The 18,734-nt window shown below is 34.0% G+C and overlaps 3 protein-coding genes across 4 annotated transcripts; 2 read left to right on the forward strand and 1 right to left on the reverse strand.

The window, feature by feature from the left end:
• Positions 1-1,482: 1,482 nt before the first annotated feature.
• Positions 1,483-4,572, forward strand: LOC18036261 (ubiquitin-like protein ATG12). 2 transcript variants are annotated; one of them, XM_024180592.1, is made up of 6 exons: positions 1,483-1,633; positions 1,775-1,833; positions 2,787-2,855; positions 2,962-3,024; positions 3,961-4,063; positions 4,219-4,538. In XM_024180592.1, exons 1-5 carry the CDS (start codon positions 1,597-1,599, stop codon positions 4,018-4,020), a joined length of 288 nt encoding a protein of 95 aa, XP_024036360.1. In that variant the 5' UTR covers positions 1,483-1,596; the 3' UTR covers positions 4,021-4,063; positions 4,219-4,538. The 2 variants fall into 2 exon arrangements, with proteins under 2 accessions (XP_024036360.1, XP_024036361.1); XM_024180593.1 differs by lacking the exon at positions 3,961-4,063 and having other exon boundaries at positions 4,219-4,572.
• A 1,140-nt stretch (positions 4,573-5,712) lies between these two features.
• Positions 5,713-6,930, reverse strand: LOC18036262 (transcription factor WER). The gene is made up of 3 exons (XM_006426585.2): positions 6,483-6,930; positions 6,246-6,375; positions 5,713-6,145 (listed from the first exon to the last, which is right to left on the reverse strand). The coding sequence occupies exons 1-3, from the start codon at positions 6,616-6,618 to the stop codon at positions 5,788-5,790; spliced, it is 624 nt and encodes a 207-aa protein (XP_006426648.1). The 5' UTR covers positions 6,619-6,930; the 3' UTR covers positions 5,713-5,787.
• A 6,532-nt stretch (positions 6,931-13,462) lies between these two features.
• On the forward strand, positions 13,463-17,386 carry LOC18036271 (AP2-like ethylene-responsive transcription factor AIL1). Its single transcript, XM_006426586.2, has 9 exons — positions 13,463-13,884; positions 14,010-14,718; positions 14,912-14,994; positions 15,127-15,135; positions 15,274-15,362; positions 15,487-15,560; positions 15,648-15,698; positions 15,922-15,998; positions 16,494-17,386. Exons 1-9 carry the CDS (start codon positions 13,695-13,697, stop codon positions 17,057-17,059), a joined length of 1,848 nt encoding a protein of 615 aa, XP_006426649.1. The 5' UTR covers positions 13,463-13,694; the 3' UTR covers positions 17,060-17,386.
• The last annotated feature ends 1,348 nt before the right edge of the window (positions 17,387-18,734 follow it).

An 18,734-nucleotide genomic window follows, 5' to 3' on the forward strand; every position in this document is an offset into this window, starting at 1 on the left:
TAACCGAATGATAAGATGTGAGATTATAACTAACACATTTAATTACTAATTCGGTCACTCTCATTTCCTTTCTTAGCATAATGCATTATTGTCACTCGATAAGACTAGAATGAAATGAAAGAAAGATTTTTTTTTTTTCTATTTTTCTATATTTACATTTTGATGTGACCAAGGTTTAACCGGCGCTTGGACAACGATCTGCCTATTAATTAATCATTGCATGTGAAAAACAATATCTTTACATACTGTTGATGATGGCCAATTCGTAACATGTGAGTTGGAGACAAAATCATTTTCGGATGACATATTTTGTTTTGTTTTGCTTGATACATTTCCATCTTAAATCAAACAACTTTTAAAGTTTTGAAAGCTTGACTTTAATGATATACGAGGGCACTCATTCCCATCATTACATTGAAGAAAATTAAAGATAACACTGCTGGTTTATAATAACTATTGCCATTATTAGACTTGTTTGGTTTGAGAGAAAATGAGAAGGAAAAATGAAAATGAAAGTTTTGGAAGAATCAAGAATCTTTATTCAATGAAACCAGATTACATATACTGAGCTTGATCAGCTCTATTTATACATGTTTACAAGTTGATAACTAGCTAACTATGAGTCTAATAACAGAATTGTTGACTGTAACCAATCAAAACAAGCCAACGGCATCCCCCTTTTATAAAACGAGCTTCGCACATCAGCACACATTTCATTAGTCACCATGTCGGCTCATCTGCACATATCATCATCACGTGAATTAGCTCATCATCAAGTTACTGTATTCGAGAAAAAAAATACGTGTGGAGCCATCCCATCAATTTAGCAATGATGCTCTGTCACGTGGTCGAGTAATAGATCTCATGATAGGACTCACTGCTATCTTTAATATTAAAGTTAATGAATCTTACTTTGGTATCATGTTGGTTCCATGATAAAATTCACTGCTATATCAAGTAACAAAATATCATTTAATTATCTCACAGTCTTTCACAAGTCTTTCTCGTTTTATAAGAGGTTGGCCCAAATTATTAGGATATGAGTATATTCCGAGTAAATAACTTAATTATTGATTAATTGTTAATAAATAAAAAAATAAAAGAAATGAAATCTTATCCATACACTACTATTAAAAGACACATGGTAAAAAATTCTTAAAAACTCAGTAGTGTTCAGCAACAGCTTCCCTTTGTATTTGATAAAATAAATTTCATTCGTATTTTAGTACAAACATGGTCGAAATGAACCCAAAAGTTCGTTCGTGCTACAATAGAAATAACCTAGTGACGTCACCTCAATTGAGTGTTAAAATCACTCGATCATTAAAGCTGTGGTACAACAAGATTAACCAGGCCATGTAAAATTTTATCGGATATACAAATTTTAACCGTTTGTAAAGGCACTTTGGTCTTTTCAACATAACGAGGAGCTTATTTTAAATAAATGGACAAACTATGTCCTTAATTGAGAAAATATAAAGACTGAAGGATCCAAATGTTGTTTGCGCTCTCTTTCAAAACTTATCTTACGGTGAAATAAATGAAAAGATTGCGTGCGAGTCGACAACTCAACGGTGTTTGATCCGACTAACAGAGATGGCGGCAACTGACTCGCCGAGTTCTACTCGAAAAGGCGAGTCCTTTATCACCGATGATTGCAGTTTTTTTTCTTAATTATCTTTTTAGTTAATAAAAATTTGTAATTTCGTGCAGTATTCGGATTTTTGAACTTTCTTTAATTCGCTTTTCTATTGGGTGTTGTTCTTTGATGCAGTTGTTGTTCATTTTAGAGCCACTGGTGGTGCTCCTATACTCAAGCAAGCAAAGTTCAAGGTGCCCCTTTGATCACTATGTTAATTTGTGTTTTCGTAAAATTGTCAACTTTTTAACATATTATAGGTGAAAATCCTTAAGGGTTTTGTTTATGACGAGTTTTTGCATGTGGGTAGTTCAAATAAGAGTAAAATTCATAGTCTTCTGTTGTTTTTCTCTCTCTTTTTTCTTTTAATCTATGATTTTGATATAATGTATGTGTTTGTATTAGAAGATCAAGATTTTGAAATCCTTTTTGGGTTTTGCATTTGTGTGATTTTTATGTGTAGGCTCTTGGGCAAAGAGTAAATTTTGATGGCCTGAAAGAATTTCAATCTTTGTAGTTGTTATTGCTGTTGTCAAACTCTGGGATTGCCACTGTATTGGTTTGTTAACTATTGACAATATTCCTTATAGTGAGGTTTGTGAGATATTGGGGAGTTGTGGATTGAATTTATTGACAGTAAACTTGATGCGAAGTTTAATTGGAAGGAGATTTTGCAGGAGCTAAGTGCTAATATATGTTAGTACACTGTAACTTTTTTTTTTTTTCAGCTTTGCTACTAAAATATAAAATAATTGTTTGTTTCAGTTTGTTAAATGGAAAATATCGACTTCTTTTGCTAACTTTATACCATGGAGAATTAGAGATGCCTCAATGTAAGGCCTTTTTCTTTTCTGTTTCTGAAGATATTTAACCGTGACACTGAGATAAGGTTAGGACTTAATAGCAAAATTGAATCATAACAAATGGAACATGATTGAAGGTAATTAATATATAAGCCATTTCTGAAGGTAAAAAAATAGTGTACTTTAAAGTTCAACATCTTCTGGTTTTTAATGATTTTGTCTGGCTTGAACTATTTCCCCCCCTTTATCAAGAAACCTTGTTTTTTTCATTTAAGGAGAAGGGCGATCTTGGTTTTCATATAATTGCTGTATGTTAATATTTATATGCTGTACACTTTGGGCAGATATCTGGATCTGATAAGTTTGCAAAAGTGATTGAATTCCTATGCCGGCATCTTGGGCGGGAGACATTGGTATGCTATTTGATGTTTTGCCAAATATATTTTCCTCTGAGATTCAGAGTACTAAGATCTCTCTCTCTCTCTCTTCTTTTTTTTTTTTTTTTTTTTGTGGGTGCAGTTTGTGTATGTCAATAGTGCATTTTCACCAAACCCTGATGAATTAGTGATTGATCTGTACAATGTAAGTTTGTTACAACCTTTCTTATCTTGGATGATAGATACTTGTTATCTAGTTATATGTTCAAAGAGTTTGTTGAATTTATTATTTAATTGTTTTTTGTGTTTTATCTGGTAATGATTGCACCCATATGCATTAATGAAGTAGTAATAATGAAATCGGTCATCTTTTATTTGTGGTAAAATTTGCATTTAAAGACCAACCAATGGCTTGATCTGCACATGGTTTGTTCTTCCTAACTACTCTAAAGGAGACGCCTTTCTTTCTTTTTGCTGTTAGTTAAGGGAACCCTGAAGCCATGATGCAAATATAATGCTTCTCTATTGGCAAATGTCATGGAGAAATGTTTTCAGTTTGTGTTTACGTTGCATATAAATGAAATAAGAGAACCTTGTACATTGCAATGATATAAATCATTCATTTGGGTTTGTAGATTTATTGGTGTTGATGGTGTTCCATCGTTTATACAGCCCTAGTACCTGAGTGTGTATTTAAGGGAAAGAAATTTGTTTTATATTTTTCCTACTGTAGAATTAAATTGTCTAACTATATTTGTGATTGACAGTGGCTGTTGTCTCTCCTGATGAAGAAAATGACTATGCACTTTGTAGTCATTGCATATCCTTGTTAAGATTCAATTTCTAAAGATGTTTTGTCAATTTTGAATATGGTTATTAACAAATTATTAATGTTATATTTTAGGAGAAAGGTTCTGCATGGTTTTTAATAAATGTTTCATTTGTTTTTCCAAACAAGAAAATCAGAAATACGATTGTTGTTGTTGCCATAGATACATTCGTTTGCTTGTCCAGATACATGGTTTTTAATCTAAGTTTTTCTTCATTAAGATTCTCCCATCTGACTTAATTGAGTTCTGAATTTTCTGCTACATGCCTACATCTTTTCGGTCGCTGATCGACTGTTGCATGCCCTTTGCAGAATTTTGGCTTTGATGGTAAATTGATTGTCAATTATGCTTGTTCCATGGCGTGGGGCTAATTTAATGTTACTGGTCTGCTGATGTTATATAGCTGCTCATACTGTAAGTCCATGTTTCTCCTGTATTCATTACTATATTATCATATCTCCAATTGTACCGATCAGTGAAGAAAGTTAAGTAGAGCACACAGCCGAACACCTGTCATTCATGTTTTTGCCTTTTCCCATCTCTAATGTCTTTTACTGCTCTTTCTCCAGTAGAGAATTCAAGCTTTTTTCGCTTCCAGACAAGAAATGGAACACCATTATTTCTTACGCTGAAGTCTCATTGGGATGACAGATTGATAGCAGAAAATTCAGATGCTTACCATTATTATTATTTTTTTCTTTTCAAAATTCAATTTACCGTCATGAGATTACAAGTTTTGAGTATATTCGATGTTAAGATGAAATGTTAATGTGGTGCACATAATAATACTTCTTACTTCCATTTGCAATTATTGCCACCTCTGCTTGCTATGTATCGGCAAGTTGGTCAGATTGTGTAAATATTATTCTTAATAGATAGAATTGCCAAATTAAATCCCTTTGAAGTGATATATGAGAACCTTGCATGAAATACGTACACTATTTCAGCACTTCGGTATGTTGAAGTGGTGAGTCCAATAATGCAGTGGGGCTCAAAGTCGGATCTATTGTGAGATTCCTGCTCTGCCAAATAGCAAAGTACTATATTATTAGACTGTTGAGGTGAGCGAGTGAGGGAATCCCTAATGTCTAAACACTTGTAATGCCAACAACCGATGTTGCTCGTGTAAGTTTCTCTCGTTGTTAAGGTTGCTATGGTTGGTGGTAGCTCGAATGATTATGAGTTTTTTGTTTGGTGGGAACATTTGAACTCCTAAATACCCTCCTTACGGGCAAGCTGTTGAATCAGCAATGCTCCATTAACTTTTCGTGTAACATGTGCTGCTTTTGTCATTGACATGGGGTCTACTAAGCACATCTTTGCAAGCCTTTTGTCTCATCATATTAAAATGATGGTCTGCAATGATGCAGACAAATTTTTTTACCGCCTTTAATTATCATTTATCAATTTGCTGTCAGTTTTTCACACCAATAGAATCTGCATAACGATTTAATTACACAAGGGGCCAAAATTTTCAGTGCGTAAATGGTTCTGGCTATGCCTTCTTTGTTCAATTATTGCCTTGGGTCCGCAATTATTTCCTCCTCTTTGCTGCAATTTCATTTTCCTCTTGGCCAGCCTGGTAGCAGTGATTATTTTCACAAAGTAGCAAAGAAAATGAGCTGAAAATGGAGAATCACGAATATACCAAAACAACTGTTTGGTAACCCCAGCTCTTTCTCTAGAAATACCTCAATTATTATGCCATACCAGATCTTCAAGATCTCACTCCTGGCCCTTGAGTTGTGGGGAAAATATGGGAAAAGAATTGGGGTATAACCAAAAAAAAAAAAAGGTGGTTTTCAACAGAGTGAGGGCGTGTTGCACAAACAACATTTTATTGTGGATTGTGAATTTTCTATCTACCACTGATCCAAGCTGTGTTGCTCTTTTAAAAAAATCTAGTGTCATACAGTGTATGGTTAAAATTTAATTGCATGTATATTTTTATGCAATCAAAATATAGCACATTGAATTACTAAGAACTGACAGACTCGTCATGAACAATACCATATTTTTCATGATAGATAAATAATTTTACATATAAATTATGAATATCCCCATAAACGTTTGTTAATTATAATGGAACTGAGTCAGTTTTTGACAGAGAACACAGAGTTTCCACTCCACAAGAAGCATTACCTAAAGCCCTCGTCAGGCTCAACAAATCTGCTAATCCACTCCAAGTTTAAAGGATCCTCATTGGAGAAATCAAAGAACTCATCTACATTGAAGCCATTATTACCACTGATATTATCTGAGTTTGATGATTCTTCAGCTATACTATTTGCCTTGCTCTCTTCGCTCGCAGTCACAGCTTCTGCTTTGTCGATTACCTCCGTCGCCCTTCTCTTCTCATCTCTGCAAGCTTCACTTGTTGAAACTCCACTTTGTTTCTCTTTCTGATTTTTAATCTTTTTGCTCAAATGAGAATTCCAGTAGTTCTTTATCTCGTTATCAGTTCGACCCGGCAATCTCCCAGCTATCAAAGACCACCTAAGACAAAATTTAAGGTACCAAAGATGGCTTATTATCAATCAGAATGTAAATCAAACTGACGAATTAATTAAATTGAAGCTACATATAAAATTGTAACCTGTTTCCTAGGAGTTTATGTAGCCTAAGTATCAAGTCCTCCTCTTGGTCTGATATGCTCCCTCTCTTAATATTTGGTCTAAGATAATTCATCCATCTTAGCCTGCAACTCTTTCCACATCTATTGAGGCCTTCAAATTAAAATCGAAGACCAATAATTAATCAAGCTTTATATTACATCAAACATGCATCTTAATGGAGGCATATCGATTGAGTGTGTGTGTGTATTATATGGTACCTGTTTTAGCTGCAATTGTCTTCCATTTTGTAGGCCCATGAGTTGCTATGACCTCAGCCAATTTCCTATCTTCTTCAGCTGTCCATGCTCCCTTGTTGAACGTTGCTGGTGACGACTTATCCATCGTTGAAGCCATTAGCTAATATTTGCTGTGTGAATTTTGAAGAGCTTATTACTTTCAGTAGCTGCTCAATGACTCGCAAGTGCAACCCTCTCAAGTTGTGAGAGAAAGGGGAGCACCAACTCATCTACCAGTGCTTCTATATATATGTACAGGCTAGAGTCTCAGAAAAAGGGGCCGCAGGGGGCGTTGTTGGTGGGGGAGGGATGGCTTTCTTTGTGATGCTTGAGTAATGAGAGAGAGAGCTGAGCTAGCTAGCTATAAAGTTTGTTCAGACAAGCTACATGCCACATGCAGCTACCAAGTAGCAATAGCAAGGTACCGTTATTGTTTGTACTACAAACATCAATTAAAGGCTGCTGAAGGTAAATGGGGGGGTTTTCTATTTTTATAATTCTAAGTGGGGACCTACCTGATTTTGTAACTATTTCAAAAGTCACATTATGAAAATTTGTCAGCAGATCGGATGGCCTTGATGAAGTAATCAAATCATCAAACACTGGACTCGTTTGTCACCTTGGGCTTTGGGATCATGGGACGGTAAAATTTTTTGCCAGCACCAACGTTCTTTTTGCACGTGCAATGCATGCATTTTTCTTTAACCAAGGCATGCAATGGGCTAGCCTAGTGCTATTTATTTACGAGGGAGGGCCTAAGTTAACGTAACTTAGCGTATGCCTATTTATGAATGCCTATGGATAGATAATTAAGAAGATTGATCTAAAAATAGTGATATTTTTTTTTTTGTTAATTGAAATGAAAAGAAATTATATTATTTTCAAAATGGTTTTTGTTTGTTTTAATAAATCAGTTTTAAAATAAGTCTACAATACAATGGTTATCATAGGCGTCGCTTCACATTAACTTAAAAAGATTATTGTCTTTAGGCAATCCCTGTCTTACATGCATGTAAAATACATTCACCTCACATAAACAGTATATTTATAGGACCCACACACTGTTCATGTGAGAAGAATGTATCTTACATGCATGTAAGATAGTAGGATCCTTGTCTTTATATATTAGAAATGTAGTGCTAATATTTTGGAACTAACTGGTCAGTTAACCCCAAAGTAATTAATAATAAATTAGTAGGCTGCTTAAATGAGAAAAGCATTTCTGTATAGCGTGTGAGTCCTTTTGTGAACAAATTACTGACTTAAGATCATTTTCTAATACGTTGTTTTCATCATAAACAGAATAACAAATGATCGTGTGTTTCTTGATTAAATAACAAAGCAAAGTGGCTTAACAAAAGCTAAATTAGGCTTCAGGTTTGGTATTTAAAAAAGGACTAGGTGAAAACAAATATTAGAGTCATCAATCGTTTTATTGGACCTTATATATGTATGCAAGCAGAGATCATATTCAGCAAAACAGTGAACGTGCATGAGATGGATTGACCAATTATTAGTATGGGTCAAGTAAGGCTAGCAGTAGGAGGATGGATTCCGGAATGAAAATATTTAGAATACATTAGAGGTGCCATGTCAACCATACAATAAGCAAATTATGTCAAGGTATGTGTGCATTTATGATAGATTGTATTAAATTTAAGTACATACGTCATTTATGCATTAATTAATTATATTACCTCTGATGTATTTTAGAATTTATCGGAATGAGAAAATATTAAAAGCAATATAAACAATTAATATATATTGATAAGAGACTCAGCTATGATATGATTGTGATACCATGCCAAACTTTTTTATCTTCATGTGGTGTAACCACTAGATTTAAAAGGATGTGATCCAATACTTTACAAATGGCCGCGTTTTTGTTAAAGGAAACAGGGAAATCAGTTAAGAAAATGTAAAATGACTTGTAAAAAAACTGATAGTGGGTAAAGGAGCTTTGCGAAAACGAAGGCCCTCTGATAAGTCACTTTTACATTTCGATTTAATGGGTTTCAATTATCGATCCAGCAGAAGAAAAAATTGTGAAATAGAGAGGGGAATTCAGAGAAAATGGTTAGGCATGTAAGGTTGAATACTTTTTTCTTTAATCTGAAATCAATTTCAATATTTGTTTTTTTTTTTCTGCATAATGATTTATTGAATATTTGAACTTGGGATTTCTCTTAGTGAAAGGCTTGTTTTGTTTTGTTTTATTTATTTATGGTTCATTAAAGTTGTTGTTGTTGGTATTATAAAAGTGGGTCGTTTGCAGGCATTGCAAGAATATTGTTGGTCTATGCAATGTTTGTCAAGTTGAATGAAATCTAAGAAAACCCATTGGCTTAGTCTATTGATGTAGCTTAGAGATCTGTGAGTGATCATGCAGTGGATTTGCAACATGGTTTGTTGTTGAAAATGGTTTGGTTGGGAAGAGGGAAATGGTGGTATTGAACAAGGGGTCTCAGCCTTTCGAAACTGATGGCGAATTTGTTGAACTCATACTTCATATATGCCTAATTCCCAAACTTTTACCACCCCTCAATATGGATTGTAGTTGCTGAAAGCTGAGAGTCCGTGTTCATCGAAATCTTTTCCTCCCCAAGAAAATTGTGATCGTCTTCTTTCCATTTCGGTATCTCCCCATTAATTGTCAAATGAAATCAGTTAAACCCTAACTTTTTTCCCCAAACATAAAAGAATGCTATTGTTTATTGGATCAAATTTTACCACCTTCAACAAATGCCAATGCTAACTTCACTTATTCACTAACTAATTTCAATCGTTAGATTCACTAATTTTCCATCCAACGACTTCTCAGTATAGAGACAAAAAGCGTGGTATAGTATCACAGTTGCACCATATCTAGATCCATTGATATGTGTAATTAAATTTAATATAATCACTACTTGTATGGTGGATTTTTAGAATAAATGTACACATATCATGCATCATTTACTTATTATGTGGTTGATATGATACCTCTGATGTATTCTAGAATTTCTATAGCAATAATGGATTTAAAAATTTAATTTATTGGAGATAAAATTATGATAAAAAATAATAACCTAAGAATTGACCCTACTTAATTTCAAAATGCCCCACTCAAATGATATTTTTTTTGAAAAATTAATATGAAAATAAAAGAATAGCCCTCCATGTAGATCTTCTCCTGGTTTGGCAGCTAGATTTTAGTATTAATTAATCTCACATGAAGTAAACAGTGAAGTAAACAATTAATTTTCTAAGAAGTGGGACAAATAATTAACTAGTGAAAATGATGTGATCAAAATGAAAAAAATTCAATTAATTAATTAACTGCATTAGGTGTGGGGGGATCTCTTCGTCTGTGTTAGAAAATCTTGGACCAACTAATTCTTAGAAGACACCCAATTGTAGACAAAGATGATAAAAAATAAAACAATCGTGCCAAGGAATAGGAATAGAATCGAACTGATCTGCCTTTCATAGTAAATAGCAAGTAAATTAATTTTGCTAATCGTCAACTTGGTTCCCTTAATAGTCAGTGCAAATGATAAACAAAGATATTTTGTTTTATTTGTCCAAACATGATTAAAACCTTAAAGTGCTTCGAAGGATACTGCAATTGGGGCGGCTCTAATACTTAATTATATTTGTTGATCTTTCGATAGTTAATATAAGATCTTGGTATGCTCAGTATGATAATTTTCAACTAGCTCGTTAAAACTTTCGACTCATTCAGCACTATTAGAAATCTTTTTTGGAAAATCGTTCAATTTATTCCGTGAAACTCAATATATTAGAATAAGGACTCATTTGAGATTCTTTTAAAAGGCTAAAATTGATATTCTTTTAAAATACTCAAAAGTGATTTTGACAAGTTAAAAACTAATTTTAGTGTTTAGTAATTTTTTTATAAGTCACTTTTGACAAAATCAGTCCATTCTACAATAAATTTTGGACTTATCAGAATCTGATTTTAAGAATTAATTTTGCTTTGGGCAAAAAGCGTTATTACCAGATACTCATGAGCAGAAATGTGCTCTCTTCAGTCAAAAGCATCTCCTCGTGGAAACTCATCCCCAAGGAGGCATAAGGTTGGTCATTCTATTATGGCAGCATCTCCTAGTGGAAACTCATCCCCAGGGAGGCATAAGGCTGGTCGTTCAATTGTGGCTGGTCAGAGGGCATGCGAGGAGAGGCTAGCGTCAAATTGGATTAAAGACTTGGTCAACGACAGTTAACAGTATGTGGTTTTCCTCCAAATAATTCAGGCACGAAGCCCTCTCAACAACGATTGCGGTGTCCATGATGGTGCAACTGACCTAATAATGATCGTGAGGAAGAGGAATCCAAATATCCCTATTGGGTATAAAAGATACAAAAGACAACGGTAAAAGGGTTAGACACTTTAAATTGGCATTCACCTCTATTAATTTTCTCTCTATTTTACAATTTCTTTTACTTTTCTATCTTTAAGTCTAAAACCAGTTTCTCTTAACTTAAAACGAAGATAATAATAGTTATGCCACAATATTGGTGGCATAAGTTTTTCCAAGTAAATCTAAATTGTTGACTTAAGCGTCGGAGAGTTTATGCTGGAAAAACCTCCGACGTCCCCCTAACTGGTTGTTGTGAGTGCAGAAGACCTTGAAGAGAGAGCTCAAGGTCATGAGATCTCGTTCATTAAGAGAGGAAGCAGCACAAAATTGTTCCCCCAGTCAACTACAAATCTAAGTGTTACCGTGATAATATGGTAATTGCCCAGTTCGACCATAATCTTGTATCAACAAATTTTACACTTAATAAAATTCTATATATATCCTCATATATATTATAAAAATCTAAAATTATCCTTGTTAATTAGGAAATAAAATCATTAACTTCTAAGAGATTATTATTTTTACTAATTATATTGATATAATAAAATAAAAAATTAATAATATAAAATATTCACTTTTGTTGTCAATTATTATATGTACACAATAACAAAAATTTAGATACATATATAAATAAATTTTATTTAATATTATATCTAATTTAATTATTTATATTCTTCCAGCAGTTTAACAGTAATATTTACTAAACACATAAATTTACTTTTAAAATTTACAGCACTTTAAAATAATAAATTTTACGAAAATTTTAACTGATTTTTTTAAAATTATTTATTTATATAGTACAACTAACAACAATTATTTTAAAAATCATAATATTACCTGAGAATCGATTGCCTTTCTTTCACACTTTGTTATTAAGAAAGATCATAACAAATAACCACGCGTGTAACGATATATTTTTCAATTGAAATAATTATAATATTTATCACCCAAGATGAGGCCCAATTGTAATAAATTACAAGCCCATTGAGTAGATCCTGTAACAAATCCATCAGAGTGGAGCTTAAAAAACTGGTGGCTAATCAATGTTTATCAGCAATTATTTTACAATATATATATATATTTTTTCCAAATGACTGAAGCTCTAAGCATCCCACCAAAATCGTTATTACACCTATTTTGAATTTTATTTCTTAAAATATTTCTAGATAAATTTATAAAATACAAATTCATATATTAAAAATTAATCATCTTTCATAAATTTTCATCTTAAAAAAAATCTTTTTAATTATTTATCTTTAAAATACAAACAAATCCTAAAATCTTAAATTATTTTCTTTTTATTGGATGGTTTCTATCTCCACTGCAGCTTCGTTGGGTTCCCTTAACTAAGCCATTGCCTATGAGTTGCTGACTCATTCTTCAACAAGCACGCGATCAGAGTCCTACGCTCCTCCCACTACTTAGGAGCTTATGGTTTCGTGTTCTATTTCACTCCCTGATAAAGTTTTATATTTCTCATTTAAAATTTAAAATATAAACATAAATTATGAAATAAGGTGACTGTAAGAAATTTGTTAACATAATACTTTAATTAAGTTTGTAATTAAATTCTCATTCAAAATAAGAAATTAAATAATTTATTTTTTATTATTTGTAATAAAAAAAACCTACTCTCTTTAAATTACAATTTTATTTCTTTTGGAATTACATAAGGGGACAAGTAATCTTCTCTCTCAAACTATCTTACATCCCATCGCATACTAAACCTTGTTTATCCACTCTAACAACTTAAACTTTTTATTGTTTATTTTTTATTTGAAAATTTTACATTAATTTCTTGAAATTATAGCAAACAATATAAAACTGAGAGGATCTATCCAAGAAAAAAAAAATTCATCATTTTTTTTCTTGATATTGGTTAGAATTTGGTTTTGACCAAAAGGGAAAAAAATGAAAACAAATGGACTAATAATATTTTCATTCCTCATAGAAAATTGTCATACATAAATATTTTTTTGATGGTACTACAAACCTGTTACATTCTAAAAATAAGATAAAATAGATCGTGGCTTAATATAACACCATTGAGGTAATTGGTAGCAGAAAAATAATAAGGGTATTTTTGGAATGAAGTGGGGTTTAAAACTTATGATTCTTAGAAACGGGGTGCGAATAGCATGACTCAATCATAAAGGACAACCAGCCCAATTAGAATTCCAATAACAGAAGAAACGAGCCCGCTGAACGATTAAAACGAATGGAAATACATCATCTGACAAATTGAAAAGAGAATATAGGAGAGAAACATTATTAATTTAATCATTAGCGCAGACGAATTCCAAAGTTACGGAAACTCAAAGCCTAATCAGTACTCAAAAATTAACTCACCAGTTGAGATGTATGGATAAAATGTTCATCAAATTTTATTAAAGAAAACCAACACTAATCGAAATAACAAACTACGGTAATGTCTTATCAAAAACACAAACACTGACGCCAGAGTAATGTAAAATAAACTGAAACATGAGGACTGCAGTGTAATAATCCAAACAACGCAAGTGATGGCCACCCCTGCAAAAATCTGATAAGGAAATGAAAGAAAAGGCACGAAACTCGATGCATCATTAGCAAAAACAGATACAGATTGCAGACACAGAGCAGCTGGGTGGGAATATAAGACGAGAGGAGAGAGCAAACTTTGTAAAATTATTTATAAAAAATCCCAAGTCCCCAGTCCAAGAGTAATATTAATACGAAACCAGACCCATCAAGAGAGAGAGAGCGAGTGAGTGAGAGACCAAGATAACAACGACAGAAACATTTTTATTATCCTCAACAATAATTTGTTGCTGTTGTTTTTCTTAGAGAAATGAGTAACTGGTTGGGATTCTCTCTGACTCCTCACCTGAGGATCGATCATGAAGGTAATTTTGTTAACAGAGATGAACAAGAACAACCACAAAGTTGTTTCTCTTCTACTCATCATCATCATCACGAGCCTCCTTTGACAGCCATGCCTCTGCGCTCTGATGGCTCTCTCTCTCTTCATGTTCCTCAAGGTAACATGTTTTAGTTTATTTCCTATTTTATTTGAACTTGCATGTAGTTAAAATATAATAATAAAAAATCTGCTGCATGTTGCCAAGTTTGTGGTTTTTTGTTTATTGTTTCGTTTTGGTTGTAGATTGGAGATATGAGAATAATGGTAGTGGTGGTGCAAGTCATGAGGATCGTCATCAAGGTCCAAAGCTTGAAGATTTCTTGGGGTCATGTTGTTACTCGAACTCTCCATCAACTGATGCTGATGACCAGAACCAACATAATGGAATCAATGTCAATATAGTACCAAGCAGCTGCTTCAATGTTGATAATAATGGAGACTTTGACTTAGAAACCACTACTGAAAATCTGACAAGCCACCCATCATCAATCATCCACCGCCACTACAATCAGCATCATCATCACCCACAAACACAAACCCTAAACCCTAGCTATACCCATAACGATGATGTTATGTACCATCATCATTTTCTTCATCAGCATCAGCACGTTCCTTTTGAGAGTGCAACTTCTGTTGCTGGATTCAAGTCTTGGCTAAGGCAAACTCCCTTTGCTTCTTCTTCTTCTTCTGCTGAGAAATCTGCTGCAGCAAGCGATACTAATCAAGGAAACAACTGTGGATTTCAGCCACTCTCTCTTGCCATGAATCCCACCTCAGCAGAACAAAATGGTCCGATTATTACTACTGCAATTACTCCTTTGCAAGTGCAAGGGGTTGCTGCTGATAATCGTAAAAGGCCTATGGGAAAAGCAACTGCTGCTAAAGAACCGGTGCCTCGCAAATCTATTGATTCTTTTGGGCAAAGAACTTCTCAGTATCGAGGTGTCACTAGGTATTATTATTTTTTAAGAAATACTATTTTTTAAGATTCTCATTTTCTTTTCTTGTTCACATTAAACATACTGTTTTTTTTTTTTTAAGTTTTTAATAGATTCTTATCGTTTTAATTTCTTTAACTATGAAGGGCATTTATTTATTTTGATAGTTTTGAGTTTAGTTTGTGTGTATGTTGTGAAACTTGTTAGGCATAGATGGACTGGAAGATATGAGGCACATTTGTGGGACAACAGTTGCAGAAAAGAAGGTCAAACAAGAAAAGGAAGACAAGGTGAGAGAAGTTTGTTACCTCTGCTTCATTTTATTAAGTAACGGTTACTCTTTTCTTTCTTTTACATTTTTGGCTGAAAAGAATATACTAACAGTTGTTTTTTTTTTTTTGGGTTAATTTTCTTTTTTACAGTTTACCTTGGTAAGTGAAACTCCCACATATACCCTTTGTTAATTTTTTGATAAATTCATAATTGTTGTTAATTATTAACTGTGTACTAACTTAAGCTTTTGTGCATATATTTTGTCCTTGATTCTTATTTACAAAAATGTTAATCAGGTGGTTATGATAAAGAAGATAAAGCAGCAAGGGCTTATGATTTGGCTGCCTTGAAATATTGGGGTGCAACTACTCATATCAATTTTCCTGTAAGTTTGCTGCTGACATCACATATTAAAGAAAGCTGATTAATTTCTTTATTTTTACTTCATTTACCCTTTTGAAAAAAAATCATCATTTATTCAGTAGCTAAAACTGTTTTCGAATGCTTAGTTGAGTACTTATGAGAAAGAGCTTGAAGAAATGAAGCATATGACCAGGCAAGAGTTTGTTGCTAATTTGAGAAGGTATTCTAACTTCTGTCAATATTTCAACTTGAAGATTTACAAGTGAGAAATTGGTAAAGGTGATTAAATTTTTCAATATATTAACAGGAAAAGCAGTGGGTTCTCAAGAGGAGCTTCAGTTTACAGAGGAGTGACAAGGTAATGGTAGAAAGAGAATTCAATGATAAAGTTTCATTATTTACTGCACTTTGCAGCCTTTTTCAATTATCATAGACAATAATAGGCAAACATTATTATATAAACATGTGAAAGTGTTATGATATGTGTATACATGGCATATTATTAAAGGCTTCCAATCAATAAATCTATCCAACTTTCCATTTTTTTGTTAGAGTCCCTTTTTATTTATGTCTCTTGACAGGCACCATCAGCATGGAAGGTGGCAAGCCAGAATAGGAAGGGTTGCAGGGAACAAGGACTTGTACCTTGGAACATTTAGTAAGCTTCAGCTCCTTTTTTGTCTCTCATTGTTTTGGTTCCATGTGGAAGTAAATTTTGCTTAGACAATAGACATTGTCTTTATTTTGTACTCTTTTTGTTATGATCATAACTTAACCACTTCTGAAAACCCTATACATAGGTGTTCAAATCTAGTAGTTAACTTGATATTATTGATTAATTATAGTAGGTTTAAGTTTGATGATATTATCGTCTTATCTTTGTATCGGGTTGTTATGCTTTGTGTGAGTGGTTTTATTATCATTTCTAGAAATGAAAATCTGAAAAGAATTTTGCACTTTTAAGATTTGGGAATCCATCTGATAGTTAAAAAAAAAACTATATATTATGGCCCTGCAGTTAATAGTGTCAACGTTTTAGCCTCCATGAATTGGCCTTAGTCACTAACTATATAGCTCATTTAGTCTCCAAGTATGATCAGTCTGCCACCTCCTATTCAGATGAACTAGAAATAATAACTTTGTTACAACGCAGGCACACAAGAAGAAGCTGCGGAAGCCTATGATATTGCTGCAATCAAATTTAGGGGGACGAGTGCAGTGACAAATTTTGATATAAGTAGGTATGATGTGAAGAGAATTTGCTCAAGCTCCACACTGATTGCCAGTGACCTTGCAAAACGCTCACAGAAAGACTCTGCTCCGCTTGTTCTCGAGGACTATAATTCTTGTGCGTCATCCGCATCTCCTCAGCCTCTTGCCATATCAAATGGTGAAGCATCTGATGAATTGGTTGACATGGTGTGGAGTGCCAACTCCGATGATCATCAACATCAAAATACTAACACCAACAATGAGACCTCATTGGGTGCTTCTGGCAGCAGGAACTCATCAAATCCAGAGAGTCCAAAGTGCCCGGTGGGTTTGACCAGTGAGTTTGGAATGAGCGGGGCAGAGTATACTCAAGGCTATTTCTCATCGCCGGGTACCAAGTACGAAAATTGTGATGATGATAACGGAGGGAATCATTCAACTAACAATAGGCTTTTGAATTTGGGTTTGGTTCATCATGTTCCTATGTTTGCTCTGTGGAATGAATGAGCTTGTAAAAGGCCTGCATTTGGAACCATAAGCTGGTAGAAGGGAATTAGTTGGAGTTCTCAATATGGAAGTTAAGTAAAGGGCCATAGATGGTAGTATAAGTTAACACAAAACGCGGGGTTAAATGGTTTTGGCTTTTTTCAACTAATTAATTTTGACTATTTTAGACTTTACGTGTTAAAAGTGGGGGCAAGCAGAAGCTTTTTTGTTTCTCTTGTTTGTACTGCTATGGGCTATGGCATTTTGCCAAAGTGATGACAATTACTGTTATTAATTAATTGTCTAACCACTTCAGATTAGTTGAGCAAGGCATGATTTCACCATCAAATTCACCTAAGCATCTTCTTAAACTTGCCCTTTTGACATGGCTGATGATGCGTAATTGCATCTGTTGAAGAATTATTGTTATTTTCTTTCATAATTTTGCAAATTTGACAAAGTGACTTGAGCATGATGTGGGTTAGTCAACGCTGCCTTTGTGATGTGTGACCATCCAGGCCTTGCAATTAGGCCTCTATTACCCCTTCCCCCCGCTAGATGCTTGCGTGCTCAATTTTGCATAGAGAAAGTGCTTGAGAAAAATTGGATTCTTCTTGAGTTGAATTGGTCACTTGAACGAAAGTTACGAAACCAAACCACACTCAATTCCAAATTCAAGTTTCTTCATACGCTTATTAAATTACCGTCAACGGGTGACACGACTCGATTGGTTTCAAATCCCATCACATGCATTTAAAGACCATTAACTATGGCAGACAGGATGATCTAATGCTAGAATCTAACAAACAGTGAAGAAGCCTCCCCGTAATCAATTAATCTTGGTCTGTCTGATAAAGACTGCAAGTTTTGCTAACATACGCTCAATGCAAATTATGCACTTCGAGAAGAAGTCAAAGAACTGAGCAGTCAATTGCTCTTTTACACTTTCAGACAGAGAGAAGGTGCAAGAATCCAAGCCCGTGGCCTACTAAAAGAAGAGGTGTCTTAAACTGCGTGCCCTTTCATTGCTTTGTATACGGCCGTGAGCCATTCAATACCAAAATGCAAAGCCCCACGCCCTTTCATGCCCTGTGAACACACACACCCACACACAGTTTCTCTTCAAACGTTGAAGCGCCTGAAGCCAACCAAACATGCATCAAATTCCGTTGGTGGCAACACTTGGTTTTGCCACAGCCCACGGAACGCTTTGGAATCACCATCCATGTTGTCCCATACAGATCAAGAGCTGTGTGCTGTATGTATATATAAAAGCTTTCTTTATGGATTTTGTAACGCCTCATCTATTTTTGTGCCAAAATAAGAACACCAAAACAGTCTTTGAAGGTGAATCTTTTCTGCACCGATCTTAACAACAAAGATCCAATAGAGCATTGAAAATTTTAAAATCATAATTACCTAAGTAGTAAAAGTAGGACGACGTCATACAGGCATCTTCAACGGATCCCTTTTCTAGGCAATGAAGGAAAATGATTTTTATTATCTGTTAATTTTACAAAAGATTAATTGTTTTATTGTAAATTGAGAGATCCATCGATCCAAAATATCTATGCATGCAAGAGCAAATATGTACGGACTCATCAGATGTTGTTGCAGGAAGAAATTTTGGGAGATAGATTCGATGCAGAAGTGGGAATCCACATAAATCTAGCTCAAGGAAAATTAAACCTGGCAC

The sequence above is a fragment of the Citrus clementina genome, unplaced genomic scaffold (assembly GCF_000493195.1).
Source record: "Citrus clementina cultivar Clemenules unplaced genomic scaffold, Citrus_clementina_v1.0 scaffold_7, whole genome shotgun sequence".
Taxonomy (NCBI): Eukaryota; Viridiplantae; Streptophyta; class Magnoliopsida; order Sapindales; family Rutaceae; genus Citrus; species Citrus x clementina.

Coding starts and splice junctions, on each gene's coding strand:
- LOC18036271 (XM_006426586.2), top strand. CDS start 13,695: ATGAGTAACTGGTTGGGATTCTCTCTGACTCCTCACCTGAGGATCGAT. Junction 14,719..14,911: donor CAGTATCGAGGTGTCACTAG/GTATTATTATTT, acceptor GAAACTTGTTAG/GCATAGATGGACTGGAAGAT. Junction 15,999..16,493: donor CTTGTACCTTGGAACATTTA/GTAAGCTTCAGC, acceptor GTTACAACGCAG/GCACACAAGAAGAAGCTGCG.
- LOC18036261 (XM_024180592.1), top strand. CDS start 1,597: ATGGCGGCAACTGACTCGCCGAGTTCTACTCGAAAAG. Junction 1,834..2,786: donor TCAAGCAAGCAAAGTTCAAG/GTGCCCCTTTGA, acceptor CACTTTGGGCAG/ATATCTGGATCTGATAAGTT. Junction 3,025..3,960: donor TAGTGATTGATCTGTACAAT/GTAAGTTTGTTA, acceptor TGCCCTTTGCAG/AATTTTGGCTTTGATGGTAA.
- LOC18036262 (XM_006426585.2), bottom strand. CDS start 6,618: ATGGCTTCAACGATGGATAAGTCGTCACCAGCAACGTTCAACAAGGGA. Junction 6,376..6,482: donor GACAATTGCAGCTAAAACAG/GTACCATATAAT, acceptor TTTAATTTGAAG/GCCTCAATAGATGTGGAAAG. Junction 6,146..6,245: donor CATAAACTCCTAGGAAACAG/GTTACAATTTTA, acceptor ATTTTGTCTTAG/GTGGTCTTTGATAGCTGGGA.